General features: G+C 47.0%; 1 protein-coding gene across 1 annotated transcript in view; it reads right to left on the reverse strand.

The window, feature by feature from the left end:
* Positions 1 to 18,297, reverse strand: part of arhgef12b (Rho guanine nucleotide exchange factor (GEF) 12b) — an 89,206-nt gene that overhangs the window by 14,649 nt on the left and 56,260 nt on the right. The window contains exons 4-26 of the mRNA XM_036523423.1: positions 17,199 to 17,297; positions 15,855 to 15,904; positions 15,455 to 15,512; positions 14,325 to 14,515; positions 13,668 to 13,745; positions 12,590 to 12,709; positions 12,151 to 12,294; positions 11,905 to 12,039; positions 11,703 to 11,792; positions 11,433 to 11,543; positions 10,785 to 10,883; positions 9,975 to 10,017; positions 9,327 to 9,432; positions 8,675 to 8,812; positions 7,638 to 7,670; positions 4,899 to 5,013; positions 4,072 to 4,177; positions 3,063 to 3,278; positions 2,319 to 2,469; positions 1,844 to 1,879; positions 1,321 to 1,478; positions 1,012 to 1,158; positions 604 to 689 (exon numbers count right to left, since the gene is read on the reverse strand). Coding sequence (XP_036379316.1) covers positions 604 to 689; positions 1,012 to 1,158; positions 1,321 to 1,478; positions 1,844 to 1,879; positions 2,319 to 2,469; positions 3,063 to 3,278; positions 4,072 to 4,177; positions 4,899 to 5,013; positions 7,638 to 7,670; positions 8,675 to 8,812; positions 9,327 to 9,432; positions 9,975 to 10,017; positions 10,785 to 10,883; positions 11,433 to 11,543; positions 11,703 to 11,792; positions 11,905 to 12,039; positions 12,151 to 12,294; positions 12,590 to 12,709; positions 13,668 to 13,745; positions 14,325 to 14,515; positions 15,455 to 15,512; positions 15,855 to 15,904; positions 17,199 to 17,297 — 2,510 coding nt within the window. The remainder of the gene's footprint in view (positions 1 to 603; positions 690 to 1,011; positions 1,159 to 1,320; positions 1,479 to 1,843; positions 1,880 to 2,318; positions 2,470 to 3,062; positions 3,279 to 4,071; positions 4,178 to 4,898; positions 5,014 to 7,637; positions 7,671 to 8,674; positions 8,813 to 9,326; positions 9,433 to 9,974; positions 10,018 to 10,784; positions 10,884 to 11,432; positions 11,544 to 11,702; positions 11,793 to 11,904; positions 12,040 to 12,150; positions 12,295 to 12,589; positions 12,710 to 13,667; positions 13,746 to 14,324; positions 14,516 to 15,454; positions 15,513 to 15,854; positions 15,905 to 17,198; positions 17,298 to 18,297) is intronic.

Consider the following 18,297-nt stretch of genomic DNA (forward strand, 5'->3'; position numbering starts at 1 on the left):
TGAAGACGCGTGTCGGACTGTTTTGGGATTATCGGGTGACACTGAAGAAACGTCGGGGTTCGCGATTGCGTGTTTGTGAGACTTGTGGGACTTTATTGGACTTTATGGTGATTTGGGGAGGCGCATTTATGCATTGGGAGAGGGATAATTTGTAAATATATGTGTGATCAACTGAGCTGTGTGCGTGTACTGTGTGTATTTGTGCTTACGAGCTAAGTTTATGCATTGTGTGTTTTTGTGCTTGCGGTTAATTGAAAAGTATATTCAGATAATACCCGTAGCGATTGGTAACTAAAACACTATTATTTAGTGCAGATTGTTACATACTGCATCAAAAGATGGGTATCCACAAAGCGTAGTATTATCACTGTATTCATAGACGAGTATCCCTTAAAACAAAACATTTTCATTGTATGAAGAGTATCCCTTAAAACGCAGCATAGCACTGCATGAAGAATATCCCTTAAAACATAGCATTATCACTTTATGAAGAGTATGCCTTAAAACATAGTATTATCACTGCACAAAAAGATGCCTATCCCATAAAGTACAGCATTATCACTGCAGGCCCCATTCTTGATGGCAGACCCATAGGGCTCTTACCCAGGACAGCAGCTCATCTCCTATCTGATCTATGACAGCCGTTTCAGTCTTCTTCCGGATCACATTCATCTGCTCAGTTATAGAGGCTGCAGTGAACAACAGGCAGCGATGTTAGGCAGACAGATGGGTGAATGGACGAACGGAAAAGCACATAGACAATTCTGTTGTTGTATAGCGGCTGTGTGATCAGAGTAGTTACAGCACCGTTACAGTACCGTACCATTAATGGGTCAGTGCGGGGTCTGAATAGGACTGTGTGTCTGCCAGTATGTAACAATGTATGGTCTGAATGTAACTGCATTCCTTCAGTCTGTCTGTGTGTGTGGACAGTCAGCATCAGCACGCAGTCAGCGTGTATCTGTGTGGTCACGGATGGTCAGGGCGTGGTCAGCGTTCAGCGATGAGTACCGTGCAGCTGGACGATGTCCTCCAGGTTGGTGAAAATGTTCTTGATGTCTGCAGGTGGCAGAATAGACTCTTTTGAAAGCCTCTGACAGAAGACGCTGTCCAGCACTCGCAGCTTGCGGAGGTGAGCGCGCTCAGTGTAGAAGAGCTCTGCAAACGAACACCCCCCGCCCACCTCTCAAATTAGCACACTCCTTACTATGACCTCACTGTTGCCCTGAAAACAATGCCATACTGTGGTTCATCTTCCAACAGAAGATTAATAACTAATGGTCAGGAGATCGAGATTATGGCAGCCGGGGGGTGGCTCACCGTTGATGACCTCCTGTCTTTTGATCTCATGAGGTGTGAGGCTGGCCAGCACCTCCCGGCTCACCAGCTGCTGCCAGTTTGGAGGGTCCTGCTCCCACTCTGTCTCATTCCCCTGGTCATCCTCACTCTGGACCTCTGTGCTGCTCAGCGTATCCATCCTGGGAGAGGAAAGGGAGACAGGATGAGAACAGAAGAGAAAGAGAGAGAGAGAGGGAGTGAGAGATTGACAGAAAGGTCCTGACACACATCATACATCATAGGTCCACAATCACTACTACCAGTGGCTTATACAATGACATCACATACATTTTTTACCATCATTGTCACCACATATTCAAATACACACCCCGCATACATGTGTGCATACACACCCAAGCACGGTGTACATGTATTGACATCCTTCAGAATAGCCAAATATGCCTTACCTGTCATGTTTCATGATCACATCCATAATTACAACATGATCACATACACATACATACAATGTCAGCAGCTAGCTGGAGAGCACCTAAGGGCCACTCACCTCCTGACTGGCTTAGGTGTGCCTCCCTCCAGAGTCCTGGAAAACAAGACAGCCTCTTCACTGCACTGCCAGCAACAGGACCTACAATCATGGCCTGTGCCCAGAGCTGGCGCTGTCAAGTGTTGTAATGTCACTGCCCCTCACTGTCACTAGGAGTGGCTAACTTTGTGCCATCCCTAATGACAGCGGGGTCAGGCTTTGGAACAGACAATTTTTTACGTTTGCTCAGGGAGAAGGAGTGTTTTGTGCAGCATGAATATTACATTGCAATAAAATCAAATATTTATTAACAAACAAACAAAAAAGGACAGCACTGTGGTGTAGTGGTAAGGGGCACCGCTCATAACCAAAAGGTTGTTGCTTCAGTTCCCTGACCAGCTGACCTCACCTGTCCTGTTAAGTAATGATAAAGTAACACCCACTGTTCTCAATCGTTCTGTCAGTGAATTATAACGCAAAGCCCAGGTTAGCTCACCTGTCACTATCCCGCTCCTCCTCCTGTCTCTGCTCCAGGCTGCAGGGGCTGAAGTCGAAGTGTGTGCTGGGGGTGTGGGGCGTCCCGTCCTGGGAGTCAGCTGAGTGCAGCCCCTCACCCAGCCTGGGGAGGGCGGAGGAAGGCGTGAGGCCTGGGGGGTGAGAGGGTAGGGTTAACTTAGCTGTTCTACTGAAATGCCTGTCTGCTGCTGTATGAACTACGCCCTTTTAAATTTTTTATTTTGACTTTAATTCAACTTGAGTTTAAATACTGTCAATACAGCAGTTACAGGACAAAAGACCATACTATTATACAATGATCAAAAATGGAATGTATATTCATTATACTGCACTAAATGCATTATTACCCAGAAAAAAAACACAAAGGACTCTTCAACTTAGTTTAGACAGCAACGTATTAGGAGCATACAAATCAGAAGAAAAAGCAATTATTTTTAAAATGGAGCTCTGCAATAGCTGCAGTGCCGTGACTCCTAATGGCACTGACAAAGCAGACAGAAGCAGAAGACATGCTGGAACAGAGAGACTGAGGGAGGAAAACAAATGGAGAGGGAGACAAAGAGGAAGAAGGAGGGAGAGAAGAGGAGATGGAGAGAGGAAGAGAGAGTCAGAGTGAAAAAGAGGAAGACACAGAGACAGAAGTAAATGAGCACAAAAAGCGACAGAGTGAGTGTGAGAGAGAGTGAGACAGAGGACAGACAGAAAGAGGACAAGTGTGTCTCACTGGTGTCAGAGTCTCGGCCCCCTCCCTCGGAGCTCTGGCTGACAGTGGCACTGTAGGAGGGTGAGGTGGCCAGCGCTGGGGTGTGTGTAGGATCCAAACCCTCGCTGGACTGACTCCCCCGAGTGCGGCCAGGGTCCGGGTGCTCAGGGATGTTCATGGCCGGCTGGGAGAGCTGCTTCTGTGGCCGTGGCTTGTACATCTCCATGGCCTTGCCTACTGCATGCGCACACACACAGAAACATGCACAGTTGGTAACATCACATGATCATAGCAGCCCCCCAAGGTGTGGTCTCAGAGGATAGGATGGAGCTACTATGATGCAGGGGGGAGGGGGGAGGCCTGGCTGGAGTGAGACACACAGTGGAGGAACGGTGCATTGCAGGACAAAGCTGGAGAGACTCCTCCCTCAATCTGATGCCCTCTCTCCTGAAAGCTCAAAAGCAGTAGTCCCTGTACTATAGAGCCTCGAGAGGCTACCTGCTTATATGGTACCAGCATAAACTACAACAGACATCCTAAATCTAGATCTACAATCTGTGTCCATGTTCAGAAAGTGACAGCAGGCTCTACCATTTGGCATTCTCAGTACTGCACAGTATGTCTGTGTTTTGTGAGCACAGCATACATCTGCTTTATGTACAGCATAACCAACCCCTTGTTTGACAGAGCAAACATTCTGCCTGCATGCTTGATTACATTCCATTATTCCATTATTGGCATTTAGCAGATGCTTTTACCCAGAGCAACTTACATCAGTTACAATGATATCCATTTATACAGCTGGATATTTACTGAGGCAATTGGGGGGTTAAGTACCTTGCCCAAGGGTACAAAAGCAGTGCCCCAGTGGGGAATTGAACCGGCAACCTTTTGGTCACGAGTCCCGCCCCATTTGATTATGTGTATGGCAGCTTGTCTAGAGTTGGAGTGCAATTTATGGGACAAATCCATCACTCACACCTTTGAAAAAGTAGATGAGCCCCTGAAAGGAGGGCAGGTTGACACTTACTGGAGGTAACATCATTCCGACTGGGCCGCCTGGGAGGGCCGAGAATGCTGGGAAATCTGGGCTTCTTCACTTTCTCCTCCCCCTCCTTTTCAGGCTTTATGCTCTTCTGCTCAAAAGAGGAAAGATATGAGTCACTGTCCATTTCCTACAATAGACCTCTATATGAGAGAGGCTGTAAGTGTGTGAATGAGTGAGTGTGACTCACTAAATGAGGACTGGGTGATGAAAGTATGAGTGAGTGAGTGAATGAGTGAGTGAGGGCAGAATGTGAGTGAGTGAGTAAGGGCAGAGTGTGAGAGATCAAGCGAATGAGTGAATGAGTGTGGGCAGAGTGTTTGTGTGTGAGTGAGTGAGTGAGTGAGGGAGGAGTGTGAGAGTGCAAATGAGTGAGCGGGCAAGGGCAGAGTTTGTGTGAGTGAGTGAGTGAGTGAGTGAGTGAGTGAGTGAGTGAATGCCGAGTATGAGTGAGTGAGTGAGTGAGGGAAGAGTGTGAGGGAGCGGGTGAGTGAGTAAGCGAGTGCCGAGTGTGATTGAGTGTGTCAGTGAGGGAAGAGTGTGAGGGAGCGGGTGAGTGAGTGAGCGAGTGAGCGCAGAGTGTGAGAGTGCAAATGAGTGAGCGAGTGAGGGCAGAGTGTGTGTGAGCGAGTGAGTAAGTGACTGAGTGAGTGAGGGCTGAGTGTGAGCGAGTGGATGACTGAGTACTGAGTGAGTGCAGAGTGTGAGGGAGCGAGTAAGTGAGGGCCGAGTGTGAGCGAGCGGATGAGTGAGTGAGTGAGGGCAGAGTATTAGAGTGCAAGTGAGTGAGCGAGCAAGATGCGCCGCAGTACCTTGATCTTGGGCAGGAAGTTGATTCGGACACGTTTGGGTTCCAGGCTCCGTGGCTCCTTCACCCTCACACCCAGCTGCTTCATGTAGGTGAGGATCACATACTGCATGGTGGTGCTGAGAGGGAGGAGGGGGAGACCGAGAGAAACAAAGAGGGGAGGAAAGAGAATGAGGTAAAGACAGAGAGGGGACGCAGTGGGATGGAGAGAGAAGAGATAAGAAAACGAAAAAAGGTTTACTTTCTTTAATAATAAAGTAATTTGAAATCAGATATGCATCTGTGCGAGTGCTTTTCTGTTCAAGACCTATTCAAGGGTTCAAAAGCTGTGACATTTGGCTCAGTCAGGTAAATTTCTTGTTCTAAATCTACAGCCCATGTTAAGGTCCAGACGAGGGTCATCAGCCAACAGTTACCTGAGCCACCACAGCAGTGGAACATATTGGCTTTGTTCGGCAGGGGTAGGAGTTTATTTGTTGTCAGGTTTATCTTGTCTCATGGCTCTCAGGCATCCAGTAGCTCATCATGTGCCTATGAACTTTTCAGATGTAAGAGGACATGCCCCTATCCTCCAATGGGAGTTTGCGTCACTGTGGTGCACTTTGAAGCTGTTAGTGTGAAAAATAATATGCTAATATGTAAGTGCTAATATGCAGTTGGAGATTCTACAAGAGTGTGTAAAAATGGGGAAAGGATAAAAACCTGTGTACCATTTAAAAAAGAAAGGCCAAAACAGTCACAAAGTCCAATGCACACTTTTTAGTGAGTGAAAAATGAAAAATCCTTTATTAACACCAACATGATATTGCTAACGTGCGGTAGTGCTTAAATGGTGTTGTACTCACACTCACTAGTCTGGGAGTGTGTTTAGCCTGGTCTGACACTGTTGCTCATTTAACTCAAATGGATAAACTTCTGTTGCCTTGTGTTGGAAGTCACTCTGGATCAGAGCATCTGCTAAATGAATGTAATGTAATGTACTTCAGTGACTATTAATTCATCCACTTCAATACAGTTCAAACAGAGCTTCCATTTTCAAAGGAGGACTGTGATTCAACCTCCCAATATATCAAGCAAAAACCTGGAGGCTGTTTCCACAGACACCTAGAGACCAGCACACCAGTTGTTATTCCGTGTCAAGACACAATGTACCATGGGAGACAGCAGGAGTAACATCAAGACGCAACACACGGAGAGGAATACCACCATGACATCCCTGTCCTACTCAAATGCAAAACCATCAACATTTCTCATACTCCTGCATGTTGTCTCCTAGTCAACTCTAGAGTGCCATGTGTGCCGTATTAGGTTAAAGACCTCTGAAGAGTGCCACCAAAAAATATCACTTGTTTGCATACAGAATGTCATTGTTATCTGAGCATGAGCACATGTAAATTGTAAACAATGCAGGTGAGGTAAGCTGAGATCACAGATATCTCTTTCCCTGACAGCCCATGAACCTGTTGCCAAATTCATTCAAAACAAGCCTGCTCCTCTGCTATTCTTCATGTGTCCACTGGATGTCACCCTTGCATATACATTTGTATTGCTGCACTGCATCTTGTGTGCTCTTATCAGTTCCTTCATCTTTTTTTTTTTTTTTCTGGCCACTAGTTGAAACTGAAATTGCTTTCCTTTTTTCAACTAGAAATCGCTGATAAGGATATTGGAGGAGCAAATAAAAATGGGTAAAGAACAAGAGAAACAACTAACAGTAATGGGGACATCATTTTTTCCAATGGGCAAACTTTAGCTCTTATAATACCAGACCAGTATTTAGTGGATGGTGCATAACTATAATTCCATGACAGCAGACTTCTCTGGATCAGGAATGCAGCTTTTCTGTTACTCCAATGTGTGCTGTCCCATAGAATACTAATAGCATGTGAATACATGCAATGCTCTATGACAGCATACATGGCTCCAGAAATAGCCCACACAGCTTTCTATTACGGCAAACTCTGGCCCCCACCTGCACCCAGCCATCTGCCACAAGGCACCGCTACTACATACGGCTGCAATGCTCCAAACAGCCCACAACCATATGGAATACACCAGAATCATATGGCTCATTAATCATGCATGAATAAATATGCTTGAACGGTGGCACTGAAGGATGCTGCTCAAACAACAGAGGGAGAGACACAAATCGAGATTCTGTTCAGGACAGGAGTGTTAAAAAGGCTGCTTCCCACAATCGAGCAGCACATGGGGGAATCTGGAACAGTACGTCTGCAAATGTTATTTCTGTCTTCCACAGAAAGGAGAACAACTGTAGATAAACATACATATGTATATGTAATATATATATGCCAAAGACCAAACGTATGAACTTTCTACAGAGGAAACAGTGGACAATATGCTGTTCAGGTTCCTTTCTGAGTCCTCCAGAGCTGTGGCCTCCTGTAACCCACAGGAACCAGGCAGCAGTGACTGCATGGTACAATTAACATTTAAGAGTGTGCCTCCACGCTTCACCTCAAGCCAAAAAATTCCTTTGCTTGGTGTTCCTGCCTGATGTTTGGGCTGTGACTAAGCAGCCCTAGGAATGCTAATGTCTGTCCCTCCCTCACTCACTGAGTGACTGTGTGAGTCGCTCCCCCAAAGTAAGGGCAATACCCTTTGTTTTAACACTAGACGGCACTGATAAAGGGGAATGGCCAGAGCAGAGGCAGCCCCCTGAAAGTGCTGCTTTGGTGTTTGCTCGTGTTTGTGGAGCAGTGTTTACAGGAGAAACCCTTACCACTTCTCCTCCTCAGTGGGCTGTGACGTCAACCTGAAACAAAATGAGAGGGACCCAGTTATTTTAACCTCACGCACACTTTCAGTTCTCATACAGCATGCAGTATGATTCCTTGGAGGGTATCACTTGGTCTTATTTACAAAAACTCATACACAGAGTGTCTTAACTCTGCTCTTGTCTTCCACAGTCCACCCTAGACTGGAACACTTCAAACAACATGTATTACAAGCTACAAGGCCACAACAAAGGCACGACAACAAAAATGCCACTCAACAGCCTGTCTGGGATGAGGTTCAGATGATATCAGAAACTGAAGGAGCAAACGTCTGGGAAGATCAAACCATCTTAATCCCAGTAATCTAGCCCGTTTGTCCGCTTTCCTCCATGGTCTTGGCACGCAAGCAGCTCAGTGTCTTGGAAAAAGCCCAGAGAGAAGGCGGTACACTGTGGTGCACTGGGTGCGTTTGTATGTGTGTGCGTGTGTACGTACATGAAAGAGAGAATGTGTATGAGGTTGTGTGTATTGCATTCATTTACAGGTGTGTGTGTGTAAGTGTATTTTTCTCTCACTAAATGTGTTTTCTCTTGTTTCACAGAGTCACTTCTAAAGGACCTGGTTAACTGTGCTCTGAAGCTTTGCGCTGTGGTATTTGAATTGCACAACTGCCTTTCTGTTTCAATCACCCTGATAATTCTGCTGAGCTGATAAAACATATATATTTCTGTGTGACTGTGTGTAACTGTGTGTGTGTGTGTGGGAGTGACTGTCTGTGTGTATGTCTGTATGTGAGACTGCATATGTTTGTGTAAGTGTGAGAGTACGTAAATGTGCGTATGTTTTTGAGAGGGTGCCCAATTATGTGTGTGTCTGTGTGGAATAGAGTGTGTGTGTGTCTGAGAGAGTGTCTTTGTAAAGCCCCTGTGTGCGTGCATGTGATACAGTTTGTGTGGCCGATAAGTGAGCACGTGAATGAGAAAGTGCACATCTGAGCACCGAGTGAGCGAGGAAGTGTTGGTGTGTTGCGTGTGGGGCTTACAGCACGTCCTCGATCTTGGAGATGATGTGCTCAGCGCAGGAGCGCTCTCTCTCTAGTGCCACGCGATCTCTGACCCGCTCGGTGTCCAGCCTGGCCAGCTCCGCCTCTGCCAGAGTCAGACCCATACTGCGCTTCTGTCTACAGACACACCATAGCACAGACACTGCGTCACACACTGCATGTGCGTGCACGCACACACATATGCACGCACGCACATGCACACACACTCTCTCTCACACACACATACACTCTCTCTCTCACACACACACACACACACACACACACACACACACACACACACACAAACACATACTCTCTTATACACACACACTCACACTCTCTCTCTCACACACACACACACACACGCACACACACGCACACACACTCTCACACACTCTCACACACTCTCACACACTCTCACACATAGCGGTAAAACCTATACTGGGTTTCTGCCAGCAGGCACACCATAACACAGGCACTACATAATTAACTACACAAGGCATACACACTCTCACTCACACACAAACACACACTCTCACACACAAACACACACCAAACACTAAACTCAACATCCATAAACACAACGTTAAACAACCCTTTGTGATGTTTGCACTCAACCTGACACAGCCGTATACAACATGCTCTTTCTTACCTGAAGTCCTCCAGATTTCTCTGGATGTCTGTGATCAGACTGTCCTGCAGCACCTGAACGTACTGCCTGTGGAGTTCCTCAGGGATCAGTTCTGGCCTCCTCCGCTCTGAGAAGACACCACACACACACACGTGCACACACAGATGCATACATGCACGCACACGCACACACACAAACACACAGACACATGCGCACACACACAGACACACAGTGATGTAAAGAGCCTTTGTGTACTTGACATTACAGGTGACATTTTTCCAAACTTTTTCAGACTGCAGATTTTTTGACCAAGCTGTATTCTTTTTCTTAGAGCACAGAGGCACCCTGGTTTTAATGTCTGTGGCCTTGGTTAGGTCAGTCTCCTTGGTTACAGTGTTTGTATTTAAAATGAAATGCACTTTTGTATCAAAACAAAAAGGCACAGCCAAACCAAGAGCAAAATCATTCTCTGACTGAACTGTCTCGTCTTGTGAGAGTAACTGTTGAAAACAAGCTGTGACACCTCAAAACATGAAAATCGAAAGGGACAAAACAAGTGATTACAGGTTGATTACACAGTGATCAAATAACAGTGGATTTATATCGACTGAAAAACTGGAACATACATAAAACCCTCAGAGCTTATGCAGGGATCAAAAAGAACCTTACCCAGTTCTGAGGCAATGGACTCAGGCACAGCTACTTTCAGGTTCTGTAAGACAGGTAAAGAGGAGACATTCAGATCTGTGACAAAGCAGGAGCCCCTCCACATGGTGACAAATGCACTATGACATTGAACAGCCACCAAAGTTGGGCACAAATTAAACATTTCCAAACCGAGGCAAACACAGTTATCCAAAATGTCATCTGCAAACACAGCTAAATCCTTCTGTGACCATGATATTTTCGCTACTGTTTGTCTAAGGTCATCGTCATCAGTTGAGGCTACAGTGATGACACATTCAGTTCAGCCCTACTGCAGCTGTTCCACACCCACAGGGTCTCAGCTGATCACATGAAGGTGCGAAGCAACCATTCTGAGGTTGTGATGAACATGCAGCATTACTGTCAAAAGAACACCAATTTCCGAAACCTCCCCCCAATGCCCAATACCCCAGCTTTGAGAAACACATTACATTACTAGCATCTAGCAGATGCTCTTACCCTGAGTGGCTTACATAGGTTACAATTTTACATGTTATCCATTTATACAGCTGAGTGTTTACTGAGGCAATTGTGGGTTAAGTATCTTGCCCAACAGTACAGCAGCAGAGTCCCCATCCCAGCAGGGAATCGAGCCAGCAACCTGAGCCCTGCTCCTTACCACTATGCTACACTGCCACCCCTTGTACTACTTCCAGTTTCAGTTTGATATTGACTGTTTTGACCCTGTGCTGATATCGTGGTCTTTTGGTGAGTTAGTGGTCCTGCTTTGATCATACAGCCCATGCTATAGAAGAGCAGAGAGCCCGGGCTCACCGCAGCTCGGTCCATAAAGAACGTGTGGAAGTCCATGAAGACACGACGGGTCTCTTTGGAATTGGTCTGTTTGTACAGGTCAGCGTAGAGGTAGCAGAGCTGCAGGGAAGAGCAGAGAAACAGAGTTTACAATGCCGCTCCATGGACTACAAATACCATGCGCAGAACTGACTTGACATTTACTGCAGCAGTTCAGCAGAAGGTGCTACCTTGTTTACAGGTACTGAAGCTGTACTGTGCTGTGGATTTAAACCAACAGCCTTCTGGTTACAAGTTCTTTTCTCCAGTGACCTGGGCACTGCTGTCCTGTCACACTTCCAGCTAAGTAACCCCTGAGCTGGCCTGCAGTGTGTTACAGTCTTAGGGGATCTGGAAGCCTGCAGGATACAGCTGCAGGTGGAGCACAACAGGATAGCAGTGACTGAAGACCAACTCTTCAGATTCATACCCGAGAAACTAACCTGCCTTATGCAGGAAACGCGCTTGCTATCAAACGAACGTATGGGTATGTTCAGATGCCAGGTTTAGCCAGCAGAAAGAGCTGAATGGCAGCAGATGCAGGGACTCTCTTTCCTACTGTGCCTAAAGGCCAGGGGCTTGATTAGGACAGGCAGGGGGTACACTTAGGAGACGTGAAGGGGCTCTTACCAGCGGCGCAGGGTCAAACTGCGAGACCACATGATGGAGGAAGGCAGCCAGGTGGGCAGGGCGAGATTTGAGCAGCTCGATATTCTGGAAACAGCTACACTGGCCGTTTATCTAGAGAGTGGGAGAGACACAGAGCGGGTAACAGAATGGAGAAGAGATGGCGTGAGAGAGAGAACAACGCCTGGGACACTGGAACTCTGGATGAGCAGGCAGGACAGTAGCCAGGTGACACCTTCAGAGGGAAAGGGGTAGTGCAGGCTGAGGAGTTACCTGCTCCTGCTCTGTATCAAAGTAGTCATCCTCCGCTCCAATTATCTGTGAGGCGAGGTGGGGGGAGGGGCTGGACTGGGAGTGGGAGTCCTGGAGAGGTGAGGGGCAAATATTAGTGCACAGTGACTCCGCCCACACTTGAACCTTTCCATTGTGTCCCTGTGGAGAATGTCCCACCACCCTCGACAGCTCAGTATCTCACCGGGTCGGCGGTGTCCTCTGTCTCAGGGGAGGGGTAGGAGTTGAGGCTGCCCCTGGGTGTGGTCTTTGGGCTGTGACAGGGGGTTTCTCTTTGGCACGGGCTCTCTGGGAGGGCTGAAGGGAGGCTGGGAGTGACCTAAGCACAGAACCACCGGAGATGCAGAATGTTAAGCTGCACACACACACATATAGCGATGACACACTAATGTAAATGAGCAAGTGAAAGGAAGCACGGAGGAATACTGACAGGGGCTGCCGCGCTGTTGCCCCAGGACCCCTCTGTGCCGCTGTCGCTCCGTGAGGACAGTGTTTGCTCTGCGTCACCTGTGCTGCCATCCTCCCCCTCGCTGAGCTGTGGGACATCCCCAGGCCGAGGGGACGGAAGGCTATCCTAAAAGCAGGACACTGTTACAGCATGTACTCATGCTGCATATTTACTGCCACACTACCACACAGACACACACATACGCGCACACACACACACACACACACACACACACACACACACACACACACAGACACGCAGACACGCAGACACACGCATAGGCACAGGCACAGGCACAGACATACTGGAAAAAAAACTCACATCACACACTGCCACACACAACTGACTGAGACTGACCACTCTGCCAGGCTTAGGGCTTGAGGCTTTAGGCTTCATGCTTTCAGCATTAGCATGCGCATACCTGCATGCCCCCTGTGGCCTTGCTCAGCTGTCCCTGCAGCTGTGGAATGTGCTTCTTGGCTTCCTGGATGTCCTTCAGTAGTTTGGGTGTGGGGTTCCTGCTGTACTCCTCCTTCATTGCCTGCATCACAGTGGGCAGAGACAGCGCAGATCAACTTGCATCATCACATACTGCCTCACAAGACCATACTGACAATCACAGAGAGAGAAGGATGAGGTGAGACAGAGAACAGAAAAAAACACACAAAAGAGGAGTGTAAAGAAGAGAGTGAAGGGAAGGAAGACAGAGAGAGAAGGAGGGATGGAGAGAGAAAAGGAGAGAATAGTGTACCTAAGCCTAAGAGTGCTGCTGTGCAGACAACATTGAGGAGAAGCGAGATCCACTCAAGGGAGAGAGGTTACAGCAGGACCCTACTGGTCACAGGAATCACATAGGCGTCCAGCCTCTCTCTCTCATGGCGCTCTCTGGTATTGCACTAGTTGCTATGGCAACCAGCCTCTAGTCAACTCTTACTGAGGGGGTTAGGGAAGTTATGTGGACTACCTCTCTATACCACTGCCTTCTTTGTATCAGGAAGCCCCCCCCCCCCCTTTCGCAGAGCTCAGCCTGACCCAGCTGCTGAGGTCTGCATCTGACAGATAGAGCCCCAGTCCCTAGTGTGCACAGTCAAAACTCGGCCAGCATGGGCATAGCGCTGAGATCAGCCTTCATAAGAATGGAGTGAAAAAGACAGCAAGCCGATGACACAAAGGGGAAATGAAGTCAAAGATCTACCAATGCTTTTGAGTGGAACTCAACACTTCTCTAAACATGGTCCACACAGGAAGTCGTTATCAAGTGCTTGGCGGACACAGGCTGCTAAATCCAGCAGTTCCAAACTTTGGGGTAGGCCAACGTCAGTTTTGGTTGTCCCTTGGATTTCCATAAGACAATGTCTAGTGCTGAATAAGGAACTTGTGTACACAAAATGGTACTATTACATGCCAAGCATCAGCTAAAATAATTGGCTGATAATAGTTCTTCTCTATTTATGAGATTTCCACACATTATCACTTATTGATTAAAATGCAGAGCTTGCCTGTAGATCCTGCTGCTCCTTGGACAGCATCTTCTGTAAGATGTCCACCTTCTGGCTGTGGACAATGTTGTTCTCCTCCTACGGGACAGAACAACAGCACACAAAGCAGTGAGTGGATTGGACTGAATACAGGAAGGGGGAGGGGAGAAGGAGGGATGGAGGGAGGAGCAGAACAGAGAGAACATACAGATAGAGAGGGAGGGAGGAAATGAGTGAGAGCAAATCGAGGCAGGGGGAGTGAAGAGAGAAAAAAGGAGAGTAAGGTAGGGACAGAGAGAGGAGGTGTGGGAGGGAGAGAGGGAGGGAGAGAGAGAGTGACAGAGTGAAGGGACATTCACATTTACATTCATTCATTTGGCAGATGCTTTTATACAACGTGAGGCAGAGTACAACACAAGCAAAAGCCATATAAGGAGTCAACAATATTAGAAGTGCTGCATGACCAAGTTCCAACAGTTGGCCACACAAGGTACATGCTAGCTGGTAGAGATGTGAGTGCATGAATTTTTTGAAGGAAAACAAAGTTTGAGACATAAGAAATTGCTTTAGGTGGTAGTGTTTTAGGTGATCAGGTGAGCTCAGAAGAGCTGTGCCTTCAGGGACATGGAGAGGGAGAGGCAGGCGAAGAGGCGAGGAGAAAGGAGTGTGGGATCTTACCCAGACAGGCAGAGGGGCTGTGATCCGCTCTGAGGGACTGGAGGAGCTGGAGGTGCGCTCCCCTGTCGTGGGGCCGGGTGAGTGGGGGGAGGTGACGGAGGGCACCCCCGTGTCCCCCTCGTTTTCTGACAACGGTATCTGGGGCAGCCCTGGAGGGCGCCCCAAAACTGTGAGGGCCACATAGGAGCCCGCTAAAGGAGACGGAGGCAAGGAGAGAGGTGCAGGAGGTTAGGAGGCACACAACCTCACCTTGATAAAGGCTTATAGTTTTGCCAGTTCAAGAAAACAAGAAGTAGCCTTTATTAATGTATAAGTTATGCTATGTCTGAGAAGGTTCAAAGTCTGTGACATGGTACAGTGTGTCAATTGACATAGAAATAAGGAACTAGCAAGGTGGTCCACCTTTGAGATGCAGTGCCCTGCAAGAGGGATGGACTGGCTCAAGAATACTGTAGTAACCTTATTCTGTAGTCCACATTCTTCACTCATCCCACTGTGCTACAGTTAGAAGAATGTATATGGGATAATGCTTTTTTTTAATGTATATGGGATAATGCTTACACTACTCAAGGATACTCAAGATAATGAATATTCTAAAGGCACACTAATAGCCTGCTTATACATTTCCCACATTTAACAGTGTCCCACAACATTACACTGGCCAGCACTCGTGAAAGAAGCATGCAAAAACCATAATCTATGCTCTGTCTGTTTCCTTTATTTTTGAGTTTTGGCCAATGTCAGTAGGAAAAAAAACTCAATCAAACTGAAGTTCATATGAATTATCAGTTCATATGAATTTGCAAATTTGGAACCGTATCTCAAGGGCAACAAATGGATAACATTTAAACTGTGAAACCATACAAACCTCTCCTGCTGTTTTTTCACACCTACAGTAGATAAGACTGTGGAGGCTGGTCTCTGACAGATCAGAACTTTGCCTAGTAATTATCATTTAACACTGTATCATGTAACTGTCAATAGCTGTTTAAGGATGAACTCCAGGTTCTGTTTAGCTGGTCATGGTGAACAGAGAGTAAATCAAAGAGGTACAAGCAGCCAAATGGTTTTCCTATGTGTTATATTCTCATGATTCATGACACTAACATTCTTTATCAAGAGGTACTTACATTTGATCAGCTTCACAACTTCTACATGGTTTGAATGTGTTACTAAGGTCCCGTTCACCTATAACAAAAAATACCAATAACAACTCAGATCTCCTACTGTAAATGCACTTCATGAATAACGCAGTTCTTCTGATAATACTTTATACTACGTTAGACCTACAAGAACAGTAAGACTCTACATATATAAGCCACTGTATAAGTGACTCACGGCCCCACCTCATTACCAGTGCAGTGTGATTAGGTTTGGCTGCTCTGTCACAGTTACAGATTGAACCAGCAGGTGGCAGAGAGGAGCAGTCTGACAGTGCTGTGTGGCATGTGACACAGGGCCCAGTCAGGGAATCTGCAGGCTCCCTGCAGTATTCTGTGGGGCAGTCAGCGGCATTTCCTGCAGCTTTACCTTAATGATCCTGTCACCAGTCTGCACGCCGGCCCGCATCGCAGCGCCATCTACAGGAGGGAGTGAGAGAGAAAGGAGACACAGACAGGCATTGATATCCGCTTCTACATTTACATGCATAGACAGGGCCCGACCATGAATCAGGAGGGAACTGCTGATTCCTCAAATGAAAATGAAGCGCCAGGCTGATTAAACCTGACACTGAGTGACCGCCAACAACACATAAATCTACCCGAGCTCAGAGGAGTTTCTGTGCAGAGGATTACCATTGTTAATGAAGGCGATGTGATGAGATGAACTAGAACTTGTGTGGTACCATATTCACTGAATGCCATTCCCTGAACTTGCTTAGTCTGAATCACAGGTTAGTTGACAGATAAGAATATAATTCAAAATGTGAAAACAGCACTCGATAATTACCTACGAGGCTGAATAAATGCTGTTTTCCTTTCTCTCAAATGCAGGGCCTCCTATCTGATCTGAGCAGATCCATTTTAAGTACAGTGCCAGATGTATAAAAAAGTTAACTTAAAGAACACAGAGGCTCCCTGCATGGTACAGTAAACAGCACCACATGCCTCCAGTAGCTTAAACACAGGACTCCTCAGGGCTGGTCCCCAATCAGGGTAGTCTAGGAATAAGACAGGGTTCATTATGGGATAAGGCAGCCAAGAGGCAACGTATCATCCCACCATAAACACCAGTGATGGGCAGACAGGCGCTATACTCCCAATTCACGGAAACCATAAATAACACTTAAGACTGTTTTGTCTGCAGCTGTTTCATGCACATGCCTCAGGGTAAAAAAGGTTATATCTATTTTTTTCCATGCACACCAACAGAGACAATGTAAGCACACTCATCACGTTTTAGCCAGCTCGTCAAAATAACTGATAAAAATGGAAATGAATCATGCATACATCATGTATGAAGTCTACATACAGGGCTATAATGACAGCAAAACCAGAATAACTGCTGAAATAGTGATCTTTTTCCTTGGAACCCCCACCACTGACATAAAATCCCTTAGGAATGACTACTTAGGGAAACAATCAGCAAACACAAGACCATTAAGTGGCAATTGTGTAACACTTTTCAGTATGATTATCTTACCACTGCGTGCAGCCAGCTGGGCCTGGCGGGACACACACAGACTCACAAATTCACATACAAATGCAGAAACACACACTGTATGTATACGTTTTCTAGAACATTGCTGGATGGGGGTGTACGCCAAGCATGCTGAAATTTAGGGATTGGAGAGCACATACAAGGAGGACCCCACACAGGATGCATCCCCAAAATCCCTGTCCCAGGTGGCAGCAGGCCTCCATACACACTTACCTTCCTTGACCAGCTGCACAAACACAGGGTTGTCTCCACTCACGGTCAGCCCAAAGCCATTCTCATCTTTCTGAATGATCACGCATCGCTGGACGAGCCCTGAGAATGCATGTGAATACACGCATGTGCAGACAGATAAAGAGAGGGAGAGAAACAACAGGGTCACACGCTGCAGGGGGCAGCGGAGTCGCCCTCATAGAAACAGTGGGAGCGAGAGCCGTGTGGCTGGAGTAGTGTGTCCCTGCTGCAGGCAGGATGCAGCCCAAACGCATCTCCAAGGGAACACTCATCTGGTACTACCTGATTACCAGTACACAGGAGAGTCTACAGGGGACATTCAATTTTCTACTACACCTTGTCCTTCAGGTTGAGCAATTCAACGCTTTCTTTTTAGTCTGATGCATGATCATGACTTTAGGAACACCTAAAAGCAATGTCAAAGTTTGTGTAATTAGAAAACAAATGTGGCGCTTGCTTGAATTTGTAAGCCAAAGGACAAAGTCATTAGACTGAACACCCCCCGCCCAAAACAGAAAAAGCTGTGGTGTCACAGCACCGCACATGTAATTTGCCACAGCAGGTCACGTCCAAAGCCAACATACAGAGCCCGATAGGACGATGGAAAGCACTAGGTGATTGGATCGATCCACCCAAGCCCGGATTGCTCCATGGAGGCAGAGCTCATAAGGAACAGTACTGATAATGGGGAAGGAGGCTAGGCTTCCATCTTCCACACAAGTGGGCCATGTCATCAACATGGTGACATGGTTGCTTGGAGCTGTTCTCCACCTGCCACACTGAACCTAAAATGTCTCTCAGTTCCTCAAGAGGTGCTTCCTTTATCTGCATGTTGTGCAACAGTCTGAATCAACATGACAGTCAGGGGTCTAAAGTGCCACCAGTCTACAGACCATGCAACAGTGTGTTCACATACAGAGCCTTATATTCACCAGCGGAAAAAGCTCCGTTTACTGCATTAAAATGAATAGCACCCAGATGGTCTTGGGGTCAAAGGTCACACTGAAAATGCATTTCAAGCCACCCCTCCAGAAAGAGGAGCCATTGTGGTGCTCTGTGGAAGATAAAAGTCTTAACAGTG

The sequence above is a fragment of the Megalops cyprinoides genome, chromosome 3 (genome assembly GCF_013368585.1).
Source record: "Megalops cyprinoides isolate fMegCyp1 chromosome 3, fMegCyp1.pri, whole genome shotgun sequence".
Taxonomy (NCBI): Eukaryota; Metazoa; Chordata; class Actinopteri; order Elopiformes; family Megalopidae; genus Megalops; species Megalops cyprinoides.